The 22,478-nt window shown below is 42.8% G+C and overlaps 2 protein-coding genes across 2 annotated transcripts in view; one reads left to right on the top strand and one right to left on the bottom strand.

Moving 5' to 3' along the window:
- lrba (LPS responsive beige-like anchor protein) overlaps positions 1 to 22,478 on the top strand; it is a 981,767-nt gene that overhangs the window by 561,379 nt on the left and 397,910 nt on the right. Inside the window, 2 exon segments of the mRNA XM_038791976.1 lie at positions 10,772 to 10,918; positions 14,249 to 14,385. Coding sequence (XP_038647904.1) covers positions 10,772 to 10,918; positions 14,249 to 14,385 — 284 coding nt within the window.
- Positions 18,312 to 20,083, bottom strand: mab21l2 (mab-21-like 2). The gene has a single exon (XM_038791977.1). It carries the CDS (start codon positions 19,704 to 19,706, stop codon positions 18,627 to 18,629), a length of 1,080 nt encoding a protein of 359 aa, XP_038647905.1. The 5' UTR covers positions 19,707 to 20,083; the 3' UTR covers positions 18,312 to 18,626.

The raw sequence follows: 22,478 nt of genomic DNA, 5'->3' as shown, positions 1-22,478 counted from the left end.
GTGAATGATTCCCACGTTCTGTGAAGTCGCCGTCTGACCCTCGGGTGGCGAATTTGATTTTCTCCATTTGGAGAGATTTTGAGAGGTCGGACAGCCAGTCTGCAGCTTTGGGTGGTGCTGCTGACCGCCAGCTGAACAGGATTCTACAGCGGGTGATCAGGGAGGCAAGAGCTTCCGCCCTCCTCCCCAGGAATAGATCTGGCTGGTCTGAAACCCCGAAGACCGCCACTTTCGGGCATGGCTCCACCCTCATCCCCACCACTTTGGACATTGCCTCGAAGAAGGCTGTCCAGTACTCCACCAGTCTGGGGCAAGACCAGAACATGTGGGTGTGGTTGGCCAGGACTCCTTGGCACAGTTCACATCTATCCTCCACCTCCAGGAAGAACCTACTCATACAGGTTCTTGTTAAGTGGGCTCGATGTACCATTTTTCGCTGCGTCAGGATGAGCCAAGGTGGTGGAGTTGACCCTATGCAGTGCTTCGCTCCAGAGTCCCCACCCTATCTCAATCCCCAGGTTCTCCTCCCATTTCTTTCTTGTTGCGTCCAGTACGGTGTCGGCCCTTTCTATCAGTCGATCATACATGTCGCTACAGTTCCTTTATCTAGTATGCTTCTTCCGTCTAGTTCTTCCAGTAATGTCTGTCGTGGCGGTTGTGGGTATGTCCTTGTCTCCTTTCTTAGGAAATTTTTGAGCTGTAGATACCTTAGCTCGTTCCTCCTGGCTAGCTGGAATTTCTCTGTCAGTTCGTCCAGTGTTGCGATCCTGCCACCGTGTATTGGGCCCTGACTGTCAGTGTCCCTCCGTCCTGCCCCCACCTTTTGAAGGTGGCGTCAGTCAGTGCTGGTGTGAACCTGTGGTTGTTGCAGATGGGAACTTTGTCTGACATTTTGGTCAGGCCAAATTGCTGCCGTAGTTGGTTCCAGGATTGGAGGGTGGCTATCACCACTGGGCTGCAGGAGTGTTTTTAAAGAAGGTCCTACAAAAAACAAAATCCAGTGTGGGGGGGGGGGGGGGGGGGGGGGGCTAGCCCTCCCAAACCTACAATTCTACCACTGGGCGGCGCCGGCCGAGCGAATAAGTGATGGATCAAGGAGCCAGAAGCCGAGTGGGTGTGCGCGGAAGAGGCCTCCTGCATGGGGACATCCCTCCGGGCCCTCGCTAGGGCAGCACTCCCATCCCCACCCAAAAATATTCTATTTTTAAAAACTCGATATCCTTATTTCTGCTGTCTTGTTACTTCTAGACAAAAGGAACCAATCACTCACTTGCAAACATTACTCTGAAAGGAAAGCTCTGTTGTCAGCTGTTTCTGACCTTGCATCACACCACTCCCTCTGGGAAGTCCAATACCTTTCTCATCAACCTACAGAAACTCCCAACACATCCTAATTCCCATAAAGTCATCACACCTAACCTTTTCCAAAGAATTCCTGCAGCGCAGAAAGAGTCTATTCAGCGCATTGAATCTGCACTGACCCTCTGAAAGGGCAGCGTCCCTCGACCCACGCCTCTGCCCTATTCATGTAATTCTACCTAACCTGCACAGCTTTGGACACTAAGGGGCTATTTTTAGCATGGCCAATCCGCTTAACCTGCACATCTTTGTAACCGAAGCATCTGAAGGTGGGGAGATTGTGAAAACAAGGCTAGAATTGAACCCGGGTCCCTGGTGCTTTGAGGCAGCAGTGCTAATTACTATGCCACCATGCTGCCCTTGTTTTTTTTATATAAATTTAGAGTGCCCAATCATTTTTATCCAATTAAGGGGCAATTGAGTGTGGCCAATCCACCTACCCTGCACATATTTGGGTTGGGGGGGTGAAACCCGCGCAGACACGGAGAGAATGTGCAAACTCTGCACAGACAGTGACCTGGGACTGGGATCGAACCCAGGTCCTCAGCACCGTAGGCAGCAGTGCTGACCACTCTGCCGCCCCACCCATGGTAATCTATGTTGGCTCCTTAACTCCAAATGCGTTAAATTCAAAACTTTCATAATTCTCATTTATAAATCCATCCATGATATTACTCCAACCTACCTCAGCAATCTCATTCAGGTTTATATCTCCATCTGTAACCTTTGGTATTCCTACTGTAGTCTACAGTATATCTAGTTTTCTGTTACTGCCTATTTGTTTCGCTTCTTTGAAGCACTTTGGAGTCTTCATCACGTTGCATGCTTTAGAAATGCAAGTTGCCATAGGAAATATGTCGCCAATGCAAAGACAATTAAAACCAAGAATAGGCAAGAGGCCAAAATTGGAGGAACGTAGAGATCTCACATAGCTGAAGGGGGTTACGAAGGGACGGAGGGGTGTTTTAACATGGGAATACAAATTTTAAAACTGCAACATTCGTGAACTCAGAGCCTATATATGTCAGTGAGCATAGGGTAATGAGTGAGCAGAACTTAGCGTGGGCTAGCATCTGAGCGGCAGTTTTGGAAGACGTCTTGGAGGATGAAAGGGAGCAAAAGAAGCTGTAAATAGATACAAGAGGGAAGGGGGCTAAAAAATAATGGAAGTTAGAATTAATAAATGTGAAGTGATGCATTTAGTTTTTCTTTTAAAAAGCATAAATTATACTCTTCATGGAAGCCGTGGATACTATGGAAGAGCATGGATTTGGGAATACAGCTTCCCACAACATGAATGGTAGCACCTCAGGTTGAAGAGGTTGTAACAAAAATAGTTGAACTCTAGAGCTTCCCTGCATGAACACCATCTTGGTGCAGTACCTTCACTGCACCAGCATAACTTCCTAATGCACCTGTATCATAGAGTTGTCATTTTTAATTAGTTGTTGATTTCCATATTTTTGTCTTTAAATTCTTGTTTATGTGGCAGCTATTGATTTAATTTGGAACAAACTAATTTTCAAAAGTAAAATAGGAACTTTTAAATCATGTTAATTTTTTTTTGTGACATACTTCTTTACAGGTTGTGCTGTAAGATGAAAGTAAATTTTTTATTAAATTTAGTTACACTTTAGACCTTTTCATTGTATTCTGCACTGCCTGAATTTGAAAAATTATCTATTTTTAAAATTTGAAATAACATTTTATCACGACTCTTCTATTTTTTATGTATTTTAGTTGATTTTTCTGAATAACTATACATACTACGAATGTTCCTTCAATCTTTCTTTGCTTTCCTCATATCTTATTTTTTATCAATTTAAAGCACCCAATTCTTTTTTTTTCCAATTAAGTGGCAATTTAACATAGTCAATCCACTACCCTGCACATCTTTGGGTTGTGGGGGTGAGACCCACGCAGACACAGGGAGAATGTGCAAACTCCCCATTGACAGTGACCCGGGGCCGGGATCGAACCCGGGTCCTCAGCGCCAGACCCAAAACTTCCAATCTCCAAGCGGTCGTACCTGGGAGATACACCAGAAGATGTCCTGGAGGACCCCTCCCCGGAAATCCCCACGCAAGCACTGCACAGCAATTGCCGAGGAAGATGAAACTTCCGATGGACAGTTACCCTGTACTGGGAACCATCTGATACTCTGATTTTGGATGGTTCTGACTGTCTTACCAGAATAATTAGCAAGGAAAAGTTTTTTAAAATTAAAATCACTTGAACTCATGGGTAACCATAGTCTTGCCCCCCACTGTACCCTCAGACTATCCTCCCTACCCTGCTCAACTACCCCCCTGACTCCGAGATCCCACCCACCCCTTCTCACTGACCCCTCTTACCCACCCCACTGGCCACTTGACCTCCGCCGTTGCATCGCACCGCACCCCCACCAGATTAATCCTGACCCATCCTACCCTCCCACTGACCATATGACCCATCCCTGACATATCCGACCCTTCCACTGACCACTCCAACCCCCTCCCCGGCAAATTCTAGCCCCCCCCAACTGACCACCTGACCCATCCTGCCCCCGAAGGACCATCTTCATCCCCCCCACTGATCACCTGATCCCCTCCTTCCTCCACTACATGACGCATTCCTGCCTCCCCCCTCACTGACCAGCCAATTCTAACCCCCCCCCCCCCCCTCCCCGCAGCCCCCAAACCATCCAACTGTGATTGCCGCCACTCCAAGTTTGTGGCCCCATGTTCTTACCAAAAGGTGTTTGTTCTGTAAATTGTACTTCAAAGGTATCTTATTAACTTAGATCTATGAGCAGATATTAATTGAGATGCCAATGGTCTTTTAATAGTTTAGCAATAACGTTATTGGTTCTTTAGCCCTCTAGTGTTGTTACTCTTTAACCAAAGCATTCAGCCAGATATTCCTGTTTCTCACACTATCTATCCCTGTAGTCTGCTTCAGTGAATTTACACAATTAGTGGAAAATTATATAACCTGGGCTTGCATCTCATGGGAGTTAGGTTTGAGACAGCTTATGTTCATTTCAGTTATGACCCCCAAAGATTCATGAACAAAGGATGATTTTGCACCCATCTATTCGGCTAGATTCAAACCTTGTCTCTCCAGTGAAAAAAAATATTAACTCACTGTACCATTCCATCCTTGACTTAAATCTAACAGTAGCTAACTAGAATAATTGTAGTGGGTTTTACCTTCTCCTTTCATGCTAATCAAATACTGACTGATGGATGGATTTATTTATTGTCACGTGTACCGAGGTTCAGTGAAAAGTATGTTTCTACTTGGAGCTCAAACAGATCATTTAGTACATGAAAAGAAAATATATAACAGGGCAACGCTATGTAAACACATAGACACCAGTATTGGGTGAAGCATACAGAAAAAGCTGAAGCTTTTTGATATTGGCCACAAAGACCTTAGGCCCAAAATTGAGTATTAATTTTGGCCACAAAAACCTTAGGCCCAAAACAGACAAACCCAAGTGTTTATTTTTGTAAAATAGGTTGTCCCCTTCAACTGAAGTATAATACTATTGCTAATCTGAAGATTTGAACTTAACTCATCGTTGAACAACATTTTTTTATATTACTAATTTGTTGAACAGTTGCTGAAAAAAAAGACATGTTTAAAGCTATTCATCTTGCAATCACCGGGATACTCCACAAGAATTCCAGAAAAGGCTTCAATGTGTTTTTTTTTCCAGCAATATTCATAGTCCGTACTACCAAATGACTAGCTGACTAGTTTTTTTTATAAAGTACCCAATTATTTTTTCCCCCGATTTTAGGGGCGATTTAGCATGGGCAATCCACCTAACCTGCACATCTTTGGATTGTGGGGGTGACATCCACGCAGACATAGGGAAAATGTGCAAACTCCACATGAACAGTGACCCAGGGCCAGGATTCAAACCCGGGTCTTCAGCGCACAGTCCCAGTGCTAACCACTGCACCACATGCTGCCACTATCTGTCTAGTTATTGCTGACATCAAATATTTTATGAATTTTATAGCATCAACAAACATAAAATTGCCAAGCATTCGGCACATACACAAATGTCTGATTTTCCTGTACAGTACAGTTGTACCTCATTTGGGGCTGGTTTAGCACGCTGAGCTAAATAGCTGGCTTTTAAAGCAGATCAAGGCAGGCCAGCAGCACGGTTCAATTCCCGTACCAGCCTCCCTGAACAGGCGCCGGAATGTGGCGACTAGGGGCTTTTCACAGTAACTTCATTGAAGCCTACTTGTGACAATAAGCGATTTTCATTTCATTTTTTCATTCATTCTCAAAACTACAACAGTGTGAAATGGTAAGTGCCTTTATATACGTATTTTAAAACTCAAACTTAATATGCTGTGTATTTGGTGTTGAAGGATATTTAGCCAGAAAATTAGTGAAGCACGTTTTGAATTACAAGTATATAAATTAACATTTTTATTTTACAATATTCCAGCTTTCCTTTCTTTGGGTAGCTTTGCCATTTTAAAATATCAACTATACAATGTAGTGAGTTAGAGTTTGAATTTTTGAATGTGAACCATTCTTACATAGATTAATTTAGAAATTGGATTATATTTACAAAAAATACATAATTGAATGAATGAAAGAATTTAGAAAGCTTTCCCAGTTAAATTATTTTATTTACGTTGCTGTATCTTGCCATCTGTAAATGGTTCCATTAATGACGTTTGAAACCAGATCATTGTTCCCTTGTTTAATAATGCTTTCATTTTCTTTAAAATATTCTTTCTTGCTTTAACTTTAGTTTTTAGAGAGATCTGCCGTACTCTGTGGACTTGTGTATACCAGTATTTGTTTAAACCAGCCTAAAACTTTCGAACATTTCACACTATAACATATCCCAGAGCAATGTAGTTCTGCTGAGACTAGTTATGTATTTATTGCTGAAGAGAGTCATCTTTTTGGGGGATTGATTTGTACTGAAGTAAGGCCTCTGGTGTAGAGGTGGCAATGTAAATACCTGAAGAGTAATGTTCTCTGTGCTGCCGATCAATATCAGGCCCACCATTGTACTTCAGGCCACTCTCTTGTTAAAAACAAATTTGTTAATTCTGACAATTTAATTGCATTTCCCAGGGCTGATTTTAAGAGCATTTAAAGGATTTTGGTGAAGGAAAGTGCAGAGATCCTTTTGTGTTGTAACTATTGCTGCTATTTGTGTGCTGCATGGATTACTTTGTCCTTCACAGCACAGCACAAATTGTTTTATTGTTCTGTTAATTTTTTTAAAATGAATTATCTGCATTAGAAATAGTACCTTGCGTTGGATTTGTTATTTTGGATTTTGTTCTGTGGTGATTGTTCCGTGGTGGTTATGATCTAGAGAAGCTTCATCTCTGAGCAATAGCAATCCAAGTTATGTTGCCAACTCAGCAGTTTTCTAGTTAAACAAGTAAAACTTATATATATATATATGGGGCTGTACTCATTGGTATCCAAATACTTTTTAATGTTGATGAAGAGCTGACTTTTTAAAAACCCAATTTTTTTACTTTTTCTTTTAACCTTCATTTTGTACTGGTGACAGTTACACTGCAGCTCATGCAAAGTGGGGGCATGTGAGGCAATCCCCTCAGTGCAGTTTTCACTGCTTGCCAGATTTTGATTATGTTCACTTGACTCATTTTTTGTCGATGTAAAGTTGAAGATATTTTTCATTAAATGATTATAATGTTGGGTTGATGGATTTTATTTGATTTTGCACTGCAGTTCAAAACTTTTTAAATCACTACAGTAAAAGTTATAATCCACTGCTGTGCTGTGAGTTGCAACTAGCCTTTTATGTGGTATATGCTGCTGCAAACGAAAGAACCTCGAGGGACAGTTAATTGCAGGAAGGCCATGTTAAATATTTGTATGGGATTTTCTTTTCCCCCACAGCAAGCTATTTTTTCACCTTTGAATTAACAATTTACAAAATACTTGACCATTTGTCTCCCTTACAAAAGCTGCGAAGCTCAGATCAGGACCTTAGCATACAATTTAGATCTTTTCCTTCAAAATTTTTTAAACCTTCAATAATTTGCTATTTTATATCAATTTTGTAAATGATCTTATTTCAATTGACCGGGATTTAGGAGACCATTTGAGCAGTTAAATGACCAAATTATGTTGAGATATTTACGTGTATGCTGTGAAACAATCTGGAAAAAGAACAACATTGTATTAGGAGGGCAAATTTGAAACATGACTGGTTTAGCAGGCCACAAGGGACTATATTACTGTGGTATGCTAATAGATTGAATTGCTTTGTTTTCTTGAGATAATCACACTGAAATTTCATATTTTTTGTGGCAAGCATGATATTGGTAAAGTAAACACAGCTCTGCTAGACTAGAATGAACAAAATGAGAATGAGATGCAATGTTTCCATACTTGTTGTATTTCAGAAACAGCTGAGGCCCCATCTGTATATTTATGAGAAATTAGATCCTTTTTCCAGGTATTAAAACTAGCATGCAGGAAGAGAGAACAAACACAACAGTGTTGACTAATTAAATAGTTCAGTAAATGTGAATCATTGAAATATTAGAAATTATGGTATGTTTTTAAATTTGTATCACAATAAGAAAATGGTGTCAGAGATTCTGCAGAACTGCCTTGAGTTATGTTGTATGAATTACTTTGGAGGCAGTTTGTTTCAACAAGTGGTTTGACATCATCCGAAGAAGATTGTCTCACTTTTTGGGCTTCACATCAACTACAGTTTGGCTGAAGAAATATTTTTGAATGTAAAAATCACATGTCCTCCATTTAAATTGTACTGAAACATCAACATGAGCATGATCCTGATTTCTAATTTTTAAAAAGTTCTCTATCAACCTAATATTGAGCATATGATGTATATAACCACTACTTATGCATTAAGTAATGATGCACTGATGTGGAATACGATGTTGCCAGTAGTATGGAGATACTGTCGTAATATTCAGTCCTGATGTTTTGCATTCCTCTAAGGGTCACATCTGCACTAATAACAGCCGAATGGAGAGCAAATTATTGTGTTTGTGTTTTGTTTAATTTGCTGAAGAGGGGTAATATGTAAGAAGAAGACTGATAATATGTGGAGATGTTTGAGTGTCTATCTGCATTATCTCATAGAAATGCAAACATATTAAACAGTGAATGGTAGGAAACCATTTTCCTAAATAAAATCCACATGAAAAATGAAGTACAAATAGTATCAATGGAAGTTATGAAATTTTGGGATGTTTTTATTTTTTGAACTGTAAAAGTAATTGAGGGTTGTAGCATTTTGATATTCCTTCTCTTTCTTTCCTGAATTTTAAAAAAATGAATTTAGAGTCCTAATTCTTTTTTTTCCAATTAAGGGTCAGTTTAGTCAGGCCAATCCATCTACCCTGCATATCTTTTGGGTTGTGGGGGTAAGACCCACACAAACATGGGGAGAATGTGCAAACTCCACAAGGACAGTGACCCAGAGCCGGGATCGAACCTGGGTCCTCAGCGCTGTGTGGCAGCAGTGCTAACCACTGCGCCACCGTGCCTCCCTACTTTCCTGAAAATTAGTCTCTTGCCAATTTTAGCTTTGTGTAGTAGTGTTTCAATGAGTGTTAATGGCAGGAGATAAAACAGAAAATAGAAAAATGGCATCCAGTTTTGTAGGACTTGGTACTCACCCTGCAGAATCTTGTGTTGGGTTCAATTACAAACTATTTGGGTGCAGCAAACCCTTCTGAAGCTCTGCAACTTTGCTAAGGAATCAAATTACCTTGTTCTTGGTAACAACTCTATTTGTGAAAATGTGAACTTTTTTTTACTAGATTGTATAACCTATTTAATAAGTATCAGTCACTTAATTTGATTGAATTATGTTTTATAATATTGTAAATATTCAAAACGATTGTAACAATGGGGGATGAGGTTCTGGATCAGTTTCTGAGCTACTTCTGCGAAACTTGAGCTGATTTAGATTTTTTGTGACATATTTAAATATATTTTTAAATCATATATTAAGGTGGGCGTTTTAATTTTCGTTTATAGCATTGCCTTTTTTTTAGATATTGATTGGGATCCAATCTAAACGCTTTTTGAGGCAAATAATTTCAAAGCAACATTTTGTAAAACTGAAATGCGCTCGGTCTGCATTTAAACTGAGTGTTTATCTGTTAGAATCATGAGTTTTTTTACACATTTGTTTCACCTCCCGATTTAATATAAATCTGATCTATTTTACCATTGTAAAGTTTAATGTGTCATTCCTGTACCGTAAGCAAAAGCGTTTAGCACTTTAAACGCTGTATACAACTTTGTATACGTCCTGTGGTGGGTTACTGTGTAAAATTTTAATTACTTAGCCCAAGAAAGGTTTCATTGGCATTTTCTTGCATTTCGTGAAAGTTATTGCCTATTAATACAGATCGGCAAAAAACAGCTTCCATTTACTTGTCATTCTGACTTGTGCCATTGTATCTAAAATCAGTGCCAATTGGCTTTCCTAATTGTATCACTTTACCGAATAGAGCAAGAATTCAATACATCTCTGCACGGTACATTTTGAGAGCTGGTTTCTCCCCTACATCTCCCTGGCGTTATTTTTGCTTTTGAAATACTTGTTAATGTGTTGTTTTAGTAATTGCCATAAGAGGACCCCCGCCCCATTAACGACTGGAGTCGACGAAAAGTTTTAGATAGCTATTGAAAGAGAAGTTAATCAGTGGCTGGTAATTTGTCCTCACATGAAACCTGTGGAGGAGGGAGGCTGAGGTGTCTTTAAGTGCTTTCCGTGTTTAATATTACATGGAGTAAAACGTAAAATAGTTTTACTTTCCTGTCGCATGAAACTGATGAATATAATAGTTGTTTGCTTTATTTTGTCCTGATATTTTTGAAAAGCTGCTTTTCTATTACGTCTTTTAGTTGTGTTTGCTAAATGCGATTGACGCTGTATCAATTTTCTAACGTTTCTCCATAGATATGAATTGAAGATTTGTTGTGATATAGTATAACTTTGAAATCGCATAGCGATTCTCCTTAACCTGCAGTGACCTGCTTCTCTTGTTATCTGGTGAACACCGTTCGATTTGAATATCGGACGCGCGTTACATATTCATTCAAATATCACTTAATAAAATGAAGAATATTATCAAATTCAAACGTGAGCAATGTTCTTAATATAGAGTATCCATTTAGCTGAGAAAGCACTGAAGCGTTACAGCCTCTCGTCCCAGCATTGGAACTTCTCATAAAGCTGCAACTTGTTTTGAAGTAGAGATTATAAACGTTGACAAATTATCGTTTTTTTATATGACATGTTGAACTAATCTCCTGTAGACGATGTTGTTATGGTTATTAGATCTTTCCGTGCGATCCTGTTTGGACCTGACTTCCTTATTTTCTCACTGGCTTGGGTCATGTATGTTGGCAGGTTCTGAAGAAGATGCGCTGGTTAAAGGCAGACAGACCATTCGAACCCAAGCTGTGGGCAACCAGAACTCCGAGAGTGAGATTCTGCTGGAGGGAGATGACGATACCCTCACTTCACTGGAAGAGAAGGAGATTGATAACATGGCGGGTAAAATAATTTATCTTTCTTTCCACCAGCTTAACGTTATAACCAAAGCTTCTTGTGTAATTTCACAAACTCAGTCCGGGACTGTTGCTGGGACAGTGATGAATTGGCCTGATCCTAATGAAGCCAATAAAAATATAATTTTCCTTCGCAATTCTATCAGGAGCTGGAGCATTACATTAGCATTTGACTTTTCCCGTGTGCCTGATTTGTCACCTTGCACTTCATTTCTACTCACCTTGAAAAGTTTGCAATGAAATGATATGACTGTCGAGATTTGTTTTTGAAGTGCCCAGAACCACAATAACTGATGTGATTTCTTGCCGCCGATAACTTGTGTTGGGTTTATGCTCAGACCCGACTCTTGAGCCTGCTAAAGGTAGCTCTCTGAATATAAGGCGAGCCAGTCCGTGTTGCCCATTGCGTATCCATACAATACGATATTACCTGATTCTGTTGGATTAGACGTCCAGTCGTCGTAAATACAGGGTCAAATTTGACTTAAGAAATGCAGCGAAAAGTCAAGTGTAAACGTGTAAATATAAACAAGCTCAATTTCTTCCTCAATATTTGGCTATTGCATAACGTGTTTACTATTTATTCTTCACAATACTCATGTGTGACACGTTAAGCGTTCAATTGGCATGTGCCCTCATTCTTTAACGTCAAAACAAATTGCTTCAACTTTGGGATTTCACTTTATATTTTCACATTTTATATTTCCTCATTCTTTATCTTCATCAGCTATCTGGTGAGTATTGTCTTAACTGCGTGTTAAACAGGAGGAATAACGACCCTAATAAATAAATTGCTTCTAGGTCATATGAGGAAGAGATCAAATTTAATCGCCTCCCAGAAGATAGCTCCAGAAACCGCTCTGGGCAGATGGGAGATTGGTCGAAGATCTCAATATAAAATAAAACAAAAATGATCTGATCATATGTGAGGTGATATTGCATTATTTCGAATGTTCAATAGATAACTGCCGATGTATTCCTCTGTGTCTGGATTTCCGTCCAGGTGGCATTGCTGCTGTCCCTGGTCGTGTGAGTGGGTGGGCATGGAGCACGGATGCTACCACGCTGGGAAATGGAAAGGGAGAAAAAGGATAAACTGCTGGCACTGGAGCCGAAATGGGGTAGCTGCCACGGCTGGATGCAAGAAATAAGAATCGTGCTTTGCCCTACGGTGGGGTTGGGAGTAGACTGCTGTCACCGCACGGGGAGGGGGCAGAAATAAGCTTGCAGCCATGTTTTTCTTTCCCAAGGGGTGGGGGAGGGGACATGGGTGTTGCGAGACCGAAGGCAAGGGGAGTTCACAGCTTGGAGTAGAGAGTGAATGCTCCTAAAGCGCCAAGAGAGAGCAACAATTTTGTTGTGTTTTGATCATTATTCGAAACCGAATTTAATCATTCAGGGAAATGGTGTTATGCTTGTATCCTGTATGTCTAACACATTTTAAAATGAGACGATTAATATTTGGGATATTTTGTATCACGACACAGAATTGGAGACAGCCACCTTAATTCAAATTGCATTGTCTAGTGCTACACTTTGGAACTGTTCATTTTAAATGGTTTAATCTGTGTGTGTGTGTATATAGTCAAATAACACCGTTTGGCATATAAATGTTGTTTTCAACTTGCCAATAAAGTAACAAGTGTGAAATTGTTTTGCGATGTTACCACTTTCCCAGTACAGTGCAGATGTCCGCAGTAGACAGTGTAAAGGGGTGAGAGCAGGGTTTAATTATAAAATCTTGACATTGGGAATAGGATTAAGCAGTAATCCTTTCTAATAAAGTCTGCAGTGTAAATTAACTGGAAGTTATCAGGGGTCTCCTATAGGAGCCCATGGGCTGTATGCAATGCCAGATCGTTGCAGATGGCTGCTGTGTTCTCATTGTAATTGAATGTCTCACCATGATTGAAAAATGTTATTTCTCTCCAGTATTACATGTTAATGCATTAAGGGCACGGCGAGACGGCAGAGAACACGAGATCGTGATTCCATCCATTTTTGAAAGAGCTTGGGGAAATCAAAGCGGTTTTGTATCTATCTGCTGACCATCTGCAAACACAGTATATTGTAGACTGGGAATAGAGGACAAATCCTGCTCTAATCTCACATGAGAATCGCCCGCTATTGTCGAGATGGCATACATTAAGATTGATGAGAGATTAAAGACTACTCGGGTCTAAGCAATCAATGAAAATGACAATTAATTTGGAAATTTTTTGGCAATTACTCAGAATGATTACCTCCACCAGTTCGCCGAGCGTACCTGATTTTTATGTCGTATATATTTTTTACATAAAGCCATCAGTGAAATAGCGAAATTTAGCGCTTTTGAAATCTGCACAGGCCGCAGTTTGAGATACGGCTCAGCGCGTTTTTTCTTTTAGTAAATTCATGAGTGCTGTTGCGAAGGCTCTATTATCATTATTAAATTTCTTGAAATTGATTCCCATGGTCAGGGATAGTGTATACATTTTCTAAATCAAATATTAGAAATAAATATGGAACAAAAAGTAGTGGCTACCATATTGCAGCCTCCAGGTTGTGCCAATATGATTTTTATGACGTAAATGGGTTAAACATGTTGTCTACATTATTAACAATATTCCCCTTCATCTTATTCCTTTACATGGATTTCATAGTTCTGTCCTTTGGAGCGCATCAAATAAAACACCTATCAGTTTTGTATGTTTATATTTAATGCTTCAATGCTTTTCTTTCGAAATAATCCTTCGATAAATCCCTTTGTACTTAGTAATTATTACAGTGAAGTGCATTCAGCTGCATACCAACTGTGCAGCTGTGAAATGTGGATTCCCCGCAACTCAAAACAACGACAGATCCCATAAAAGCTGCGCGCAGATAGAGAGGGTGAAAATGCGACTTTATTCAGCAGCCGTTGTTCCAAAACAAACGTATCGACCATTTCGAAGCCTATTAAGTAAAATATATATTTTAATCGTGGTGTAAATTGTATGACTATTAAGTATTGGTAAATAAAATTTACTGATTCAGGTGATCCTACAAGTTGTTAAATCAAAATGTGTAAATTTTGTGATTATGATTGCAGCAAACTATTTTGCAAATATCTCCATGGATAGGTCTAGCTGCGCTAATCCAAAACGTTTGAATTCTTAATACATCACTAATGTTTACACAAGGTGAAATGTGATTTGTTTAATCTTCAGATTTGTTTGTAGATATTTTTCTTACTGCTTTTCTATTTGCTTGCAAAATCGTATCTTGATTAAGCTTTTACTTGTCTAAATAAAGCTAACAGTTGTGTTAGTAAGCCATCCTATTCACTTCTTCCCAGGACCTGTGAATTTCACCACTGCTGTCCAGCTCATCGCTCCGGCTGTCGTTGCTAAGGGAACGCTGTCAATCACCTCTTCCGAGCTATACTTTGAGGTGGACGACGATGATTCCGGTTATAAAAAACTAGACCCCAAGGTAAGACGGCGCTGACACATCTGGGACTTTGTTTAAATGACAGCCCTTAAATACACGAAATTTTAACCCCCAGAGCAGCTGCTGATGCGCATAATGTTGCCTCACGTACATGAGCGGGCAGGACCTCTTGCATTCATTAGAAAGTAGCAAAATGACAATGACTTAGCTACCATACAGATATCGTTTTTTTTTTTTAAAACTAATAAAATTGCAGCAGGTATTTTATATTTAATACCGAGTCTGCATCGTGATATAGAATTACGTTCTATCTATTAACAGTGCAGCTTTTAAAGTTGAAATACTCATGTTTGCTTGTTGTCGAATGTTTTAGACCATAGATTGGTTTCATTGGTCGGTGGTAATGCAATGTGGTAATATTATATTTTATTTTGAAAATGATGATTTGTGACCGATCTTAAGTCTTATACGTGGAGATACTTGACTAAAGAGCAACGGTTGCATTATGAATTTAAACTGTATTTCCTATCCCCAGATGCAAATACATTTGAAATACTGATACCTTACTAATCATATCTATAATTAGCATATTCTGCCTCTTTCAGTCATCCTAATAATGATAGCGGTTCCTCGCGGCATCTATTGGCTCATCAAACACAAAGATCCAGCGTGCTTTATGACTAGGCTTTATTGTACTCAGCAACTATCACTATAATCTTCCTAATTTAAAGTTGTTCCTGTTATTTGGATTATAGTTAAATTTTGGAAACACTGACACCAGCAAGAATGAAGCCCACAATGAATTATATTTCGAATGAGTCGACACTAATTTTGAAACTTAATTTCATTGTATCGACCTTATTTGAATATCAATGCCCATTGTAAGACACGCCAAGAGGACCAATAATGGATTGTGAAGTTGCCAAATATTGCTTGATACCTAAAATCACCCAAAAAGTTGGATTTTCTACAATCGTAGTGCCTAAACTGGGTCGTCCAGCTGCTATTTCCGCGGTATCCACCAAGGTTGTGTACTGTGGCCGTTTTGAGTAGCTGTGGCCGTTTTGAGTAGCTGTGGGGTTTAGGCCTGCAGGACGCTTTCAGAAATATCTATGGAAACATCTTGGGGCTTGTGATTGAATGTCACTGGTATTGCTGGTGCCATTTTTGGGGTGGGGGCATGAACGTATTGTTTTTTTTTTGATGATGAAAGGTATACCGTATGTTGTTTAGTCTTAAATAAATTATGTTACAACGTTTACATTGATACAACTCATGGAATGATGGGTACGCCAGGGGCTCTGTCAAAACTCTCGCATGTCGAAAAAGTACTTTATTTAGTGCACAAACTAATTCTAAAATAGTTTAAAATAAAATAGTAACGTTTGCTTTTAAATATCATTAATATGGATTGTATGTGGTACCAGTTTGAAACATGGACACGGCTATATTTTTTTCACCTTCTGTACTTCTGTACTCACATTGAGATTAACTGTTGACTATTATAGGAAGCCAAGATTTACCGCCAGTTTTTCCTTATTTCGGCTTTTTAAATGAATATGCATATTAAAGCAGATGTGTTTTAAGGATCTAATTCAGAACTTCCCGTAATCCATTGTTATTGATGCTTACTAATTGTCTGGTATTTGAGGCGCAATCTAGATTTGTACATCTTGTGGAACGGGAAGCGTGGCTGGAAAGATTGTTGGAACTTCTAAATCATTTTGGGGGAAATATATTTAAAGTATTGTACTTATACTCGTCACAAATTCGGACAATTTGATTCTGGAATTGAATCTTCACATCGTCAAAGGGAGAAGCTAACACCTCCAAAGATTAGTTGTGATTCGCGATATGTTTAAAACTCTTCTGGGCCTATACCTTAATTGAATTTCCGATGAAATTTACATAACAACGCAGGCCACGCTTCAATCATGCAGATAAACAATTTCTAAAATTAAGACCACAGCGCCCTTCCCACTCCATTAGGATACTTAATAAAATAGTCGTTTTACAATAATGGTTTACTTTCACAGTATGTCTGTAGTAGACTTAAAATAATAAATGCACGGATCAACAATGCAAGGAGCAAATTGTGATATTCAATTCTGACTGGAAGCTCATTTTTAAAGCGTGCTTTCCCGTTCCCCCTCTTCCCAGTCGTAACGTACGAATTAGTTTTTGGGCATTCTTTTGTAAAAAGGCTGTTGTTTGCCCTTAACACCCGAAACCAAAACAGACTGACAAGCTCTTACCAGATCGGAGTCTCTGATAAGATTTGCTGATAACCTCGGGCTTCACACTTACACCAGTTTGGTGTTTTAATTACCGACAGTAGCTGCAGAACTGAAATGAGACAAGTTCGGCAGTCTGTTGAATGCCCGGTTTGTTCAGAGTAAATAATTGTTGTTGGGTTATTTGAAAGTCTAAACAACGACAGCGTAATGTTTAACACCCGCAGTGAATTACACGAAAGAAGGACACTTCTGATTTGGATAACTTATCCACCACTCGATCTCTCAATGCAAGTGAAGATTTTGTTAGAATTCAGAAAAGTGGAAGAACTGTCTATTAATTCACCTTACGTGCCCCCTCCCCATTAACATGTTAGTATTATTTTAGGGAATTTACATTGTTTAAATATAAAAAATACATTGTGCAACCCCCCTCTTGCAGGACGTTACTTAATAAATGTATCACCGTGCGGGAATATTAAAACGGCAATCCAAGCCATCACTATAAATATAACCCGCGGTTACTAAGACTTTCAATTATTAAAAAGTCCACCCAGTTCGCTTTTTAAATGGAAATGCTTCACAAATACCATTATCACTGTTTACAACATTGTGTTCAGTATTTTCATCATTAGTTGCTATAATCGGACGGTCGTTTGCGATTTTATAATATGATTATTTGTCATTTCAACCGAGTCACATATTTCTAGAACCAGCGTTTCCTTAATTCAAGTGGTTTGAAACAGAAGTTAAATTCAATGCTAGCCTTGTAAAATAAATACACACCTGTGGACAACATTGCGCAACTTTTAAGGTTAAAATAATTTCACCACCTTTTAAAGTTTCTCTTATATAAAATAACTCACCACGCTGCAATATTCGTGGATGTTTTAATTCGCTTTCGTTGAAAATTACTTTGACACAAAATCAACATATAATCCAAGTAATCGGTCTAAATGTAAAGATTCGGCCTTGTAGGGTGGAATTGTTCACCACCAGCGCCATTGTTAGAGAGGCTTTTGTTTTTCTTTGGATTGGAAGTTTCTCTCGCACTTCAAAATTATAGCGGCGCAGCCTTTTCAATGGCATCAAATGGCTGTTGCGCCTTTGGGTGTCTTTCTTCTCACGTTAGAGGTGCCGTCTTTATCCTAAATTATGTGTATATTGTCCGGTTGTTACCTTGCCGACTACTTCCCGTGTCAGCCCCCTTTGCTTTTACATTTCACTTTCTCGTCAAAATTTGCTAGACAACGGGGAATAAACTCATGCGCTTACTTTAAGATATTTGCCATAGTGACCTATTGCCTTTTGAAGGGATTTCTGCAGTAACGTCTTGTGATTATTTCTTATCGGCTAATGCTTTGCGAGGTTTATTTTTTTCTCATTAATAGTGTAAGGACTCTGGAATCGTAATGTATAAAAACATTAAAAGAAAAAAAAGTTTACTTTTATAGTTTTAAATATAGTGTGCAACATAAATTACATTTATCGAATTTAATATTTAATTATAAAATTATAAATATTGAAAGTGATGAAGGAAATCCAACCAGATTCGCCAAATCCGTGCAGCTCCAGATTGATCGAAGCCGTTTTACCCCAGTTATATGAAAATTGCGAGCAAATTCTTTACTATTGTGAGCAAATGTCACTATGAAATAACCATTAAAAAGCGCAATAAATATATGAATAACTAATCCAAATGAGGATATCGAGTTGTAAATTAACGGACAAGAATGCAGGTACGGTAAATAATTTTATTACCATTTCACGTTTCTTTTAGGGGCACAAAGTCTGAAATTGGCACGCAAAATACATTTTACAACAGAAGTTTTCTTAGCCTTTAAAAGACTGCATACTTAAATAAAGGTTCCTCACAGGCTGACAACATCTAAACAAAACTGCCACATTTAGTTTAAAATGTACCTTGAATCTGTTTCATGTCGAGTCCGTTTGCTTCTTTTAATGACTTTTGTTTTAATCAGTTACTGGGTTCAAATTGGTGTGCCTTGCATTAATTGTTGAATAAGTTTGCTGAAAATGTAAGTTCTACTATAGTTTATCGAGACTTTTTGCGTTGGTAAGAATTTCTCTCGCCAATCGCCATGTCTGTTTAGCCGCACTTTCCAGGGCGGAATGAGGTTTTCCTTGGAAAAGATCTAGGTTAGGAAGAAAATAATGAGGACACCTCCGGCATTGGAGACAGGAGATGAGCTGGAGCAGAATGCCGTTGAGGCGGTCGCCGAGGCATGATTCGTCCCAGTCGGTTTCTCTGGGATGTTTCTCGCATTCGTAGAGCAGTAGTGTCTTCATATGATAGTTATTGAGGGGCTGCCCTGGCAACTCGAGGTGTCGATCGCGTAAAGTCTTTAAAACGGACAGGCACTTTTTCCTGCAGCCCCCCATCAGTAGCCTGTTCTCAGCTTCTCCGAACTGTAAAACCCAAGCGTCGCTCTCTGCCGAGCTCTGCTTGCCTGTCAGCGAGTAGCACTCTTTGGACAGGAGATTGAAGCCTTCAGCTTTGACTTCGGCCACCCGGTTCGGCCCGGGCCAGGGAACGTGTGGCATGGGCCACTGAGCCGCACTCCTGGGCCAGATGCCCGTGCATTTAAAAGCTGGCGTGATCTGCACGACATAACGCTCCCTGATCCTGAGTTTTACCTCGCTTGTGTCCGCAACCATCTTCACCACATCTCGATAACTGCATTTGTCCACGGCCTGTGCCACCAGGGTCTGAAATCGGGAACGGATCTTCCGGGCTGACAGGTAGCCCGAAGCTGTAATAAACTCGACCCAAAGGGACATGCTCCTCTTGCGCCCGTCGCTTAGTTTTAGCACCGCGCAGCCGGGCAGTGAGCCATCGTCCACGAAGTTGAAGACACCCATTTGGTTCAGGTAGAGGACCACCTCGAATTCTGTTGGAGCGATCACCTCCAACCCTTCGAAGCGTGTTTCGATCTCGCTAAGAGAGCTGATGAATCGGGGTTCTTGCACTTCTACTTCTTTAAGGACATCGGAGACCACTTTGCACACCTCTCGAATGGTCTTAGCAATCGCGGCTTTCCTAGCCTGACATCGCTCGTTGTAGTACTTGTTCAGCTGGTAGACCAGCTTGGCTTGAGCCGCGATCATGTTGGGACTCAGGTCCGGGCTGTACACCGGAGTCTCGCAATAGGTTGAGGAATCCAATGCTTCCCGATGTTCCGTGGACACCCACTTATCTGGTGCAAACCTGAAACAAGTGCATTAAATATAATGGGATAGAGCAGTCAGCAAGACAAACTGCAAATGGCAACTAAGTCCACCAAATCAAAAACTTGTTTCTTCAAAAGGAGTTGGTTTTAGCAGTGGCGATTGTCGCAGTTTTGAAGCGTTATGTGTGAGTGACGAAATGTGGCCGTTATCTTTCATTTCTCTCCCTCTCTGGCCCGTTTGCTGATTTGAACTGTTTTTATTGCTGTGGCCACTTTTGCCCAGGCTCAGGAAGTGTGCAGGAGTTTAGTTTATGAATGGTCCCCGCGGAGCTGCGCATGCGCCCTGGCCGCCGGCAGGCCGAGCCGCGCGCACGCATTGCTCTTGTCCACCAATCAGGGGGCAGCTGTCAACGCCCAACCAATGGGTGCAGTGGGGGCGGAGATTGGATCGGATGCTTTTAAAACATGCAACAGAGAGGAGGGGGCGGCAGGGAGAGAGAGAGAGGGGTGGCAGGGGGAGAGAGAGAGAGAGGAAGGGGCGGCAGGGAGAGAGAGAGAGGAGGGGGGCGGCAAGGAGAGAGAGAGGGGGCGGCGGCGGCAGGGAGAGAGAGAGAGAGAGGAAGGGGGCGGCAGGGAGAGAGAGGAAGGGGCGGCAAGGAGAGAGAGAGGAGGGGGCGGCAAGGAGAGAGAGAGGGGGCGGCGGCAGGGAGAGAGAGGAGGGGGCAGCAAGGAGAGAGAGAGGGGGCGGCGGCGGCAGGGAGAGAGAGAGAGAGAGGAAGGGGCGGCAGGGAGAGAGAGGAAGGGGCGGCAAGGAGAGAGAGAGAGGAGGGGGCGGCAAGGAGAGAGAGAGGGGGCGGCGGCAGGGAGAGAGAGGAAGGGGCAGCAAGGAGAGAGAGAGAGGGGGCGGCGGCAGGGAGAGAGAGAGGGGTGGTAGGGAGAGAGGAGGGGGCAGCAAGGAGAGAGAGGAGGGGGCGGCAAGGAGAGATAGTGAGAGGAAGGGGCGGCAGGGAGAGAGAGGAAGGGGCGGCAGGAAGAGAGAGAGGTGGCAGGGAGAGAGAGAGGAAGGGGCGGCAGGGAGAGAGAGAGGGGGGCGGCAGGGATAGAGAGAGAGAGAGAGAGGTGGCAGGGAGAGAGAGGAGGGGGCGGCAAGGAGAGAGAGAGGGGGTGGCGGCAGGGAGAGAGAGGAAGGGGCAGCAAGGAGAGAGAGAGAGAGGGGGCGGCGGCAGGGAGAGAGAGAGGGGTGGCAGGGAGAGAGAGGAGGGGGCAGCAAGGAGAGAGAGAGGAGGGGGGCGCAGAGGGAGAGAGAGGAGAGGCAAGTGGCGGCAGGGGAGAGAGAGGAGGGGGCGGCAGGGAGAGAGAGAGGAAGGGGCGGCAGGGAGAGAGAGAGGAGGGGGCGGCAGGGAGAGAGAGAGGAGGGGGCTGCAGAGAGAGAGAGGCTGGGGGCGCATTGGAGAGAGAGAGGAGGGGGCGGCCAGGGGAGAGAGAGAGGAAGGGGCGGCAGAGGGAGAGAGAGAGAGGAGGGGCGGCAGGGAGAGAGAGAGGAGGGGACGGCAGGGGAGAGCGAGAGGAGGGGGCAGCAGGGGAGAGAGAGGAGGGGGCAGCAAGGAGAGAGTGAGTGGAAGTGGCGGCAGAGAGAGAGAGGAGGGGCGGCAAGGAGAGAGAGAGAAGAGGGGGCGGCAGGGAGAAAGAGAGAGAGGAAGGGGTGGCAGGGAGAGAGAGAGGAAGGGGTGGTAGAGAGAGAGGAAGCGGCGGCAGGGGGAGAGAGGGGAAGGGGCGGAGAGAGAGAGGAGGGGCGGCAAGGAGAGAGAGAGAGAGGAAGGGGCGGCAGGGAGAGAGAGGAGGGGGTGGCAGAGAGAGAGAGGAGGGGGCGGCAGGGAGAGAGAGAGAGGAAGGGGCAGCAAAGAGAGAGAGAGAGAGGAAGGGGCGGCAAGGGAAGAGAGAGGAGGGGGCGGCAAGGAGAGAGAGAGGAAGGGGCGGGGGTGGCAGGGGAGAGAGAGAGAGGAAGGGGCGGCAAGGGAAGAGAGAGGAGGGGGCGGGCAAGGAGAGAGAGAGGAAGGGGTGGCAGGGAGAGAGAAAGGCAGGGGCGGGAGAGAGAGAGAGGAGGGGGCAGCAAGGAGAGAGAGAGAGAGGAAGGGGCGGCAAGGCGAGAGAGAGGAAGCGGCGGCAGGGAGAGAGAGAGGAAGCGGCGGCAGGGAGAGAGCAAGGGGCGGCAGGGAGAGAGAGAGGAGGGGGCGGCAGAGAGAGAGAGCAAGGGGCGGCAGTGAGAGAGAGGGGAGGGGGCAGCAGTGAGAGAGAGGGGAGGGGGCGGCAGTGAGAGAGAGGGGAGGGGGCGGCAGGGAGAGAGAGGAGGGGCGGCAGGGAGAAAGAGAGAGAGGAAGGGGTGGCAGGGAGAGAGAGAGGAAGGGGTGGCAGAGAGAGAGGAAGTGGCGGCAGGGAGAGAGAGGGGAAGGGGCGGAGAGAGAGAGGAGGGGCGGCAAGGAGAGAGAGAGAGAGGAAGGGGTGGCAGAGAGAGGAAGTGGCGGCAGGGAGAGAGAGGGGAAGGGGCGGAGGGAGAGAGGAGGGGCGGCAAGGGAGAGAGAGAGAGAGAGGAAGGGCGGCGGAGGGAGAGGGAGGAGGGGGGGGGCAGGGAGAGAGAGAGGAGGGGGCGGCAGGGAGAGAGAGGAGGGGGTGGCAGGGAGAGAGAGGGGGGGGTGGCAGGGAGAGGAGGAGG

This window comes from Scyliorhinus canicula, chromosome 3, assembly GCF_902713615.1.
Source record: "Scyliorhinus canicula chromosome 3, sScyCan1.1, whole genome shotgun sequence".
NCBI classification, from domain to species: domain Eukaryota; kingdom Metazoa; phylum Chordata; class Chondrichthyes; order Carcharhiniformes; family Scyliorhinidae; genus Scyliorhinus; species Scyliorhinus canicula.
Note: the sequence above shows the minus strand (reverse complement) of the source record. Positions and strands in the feature narration are given on the sequence as shown.

Excerpts from the sequence above, each read along its gene's own strand:
- mab21l2 (XM_038791977.1), bottom strand. The coding sequence starts at position 19,706 with ATGATCGCGGCTCAAGCCAAGCTGGTCTACCAGCTGAACAAGTACTAC.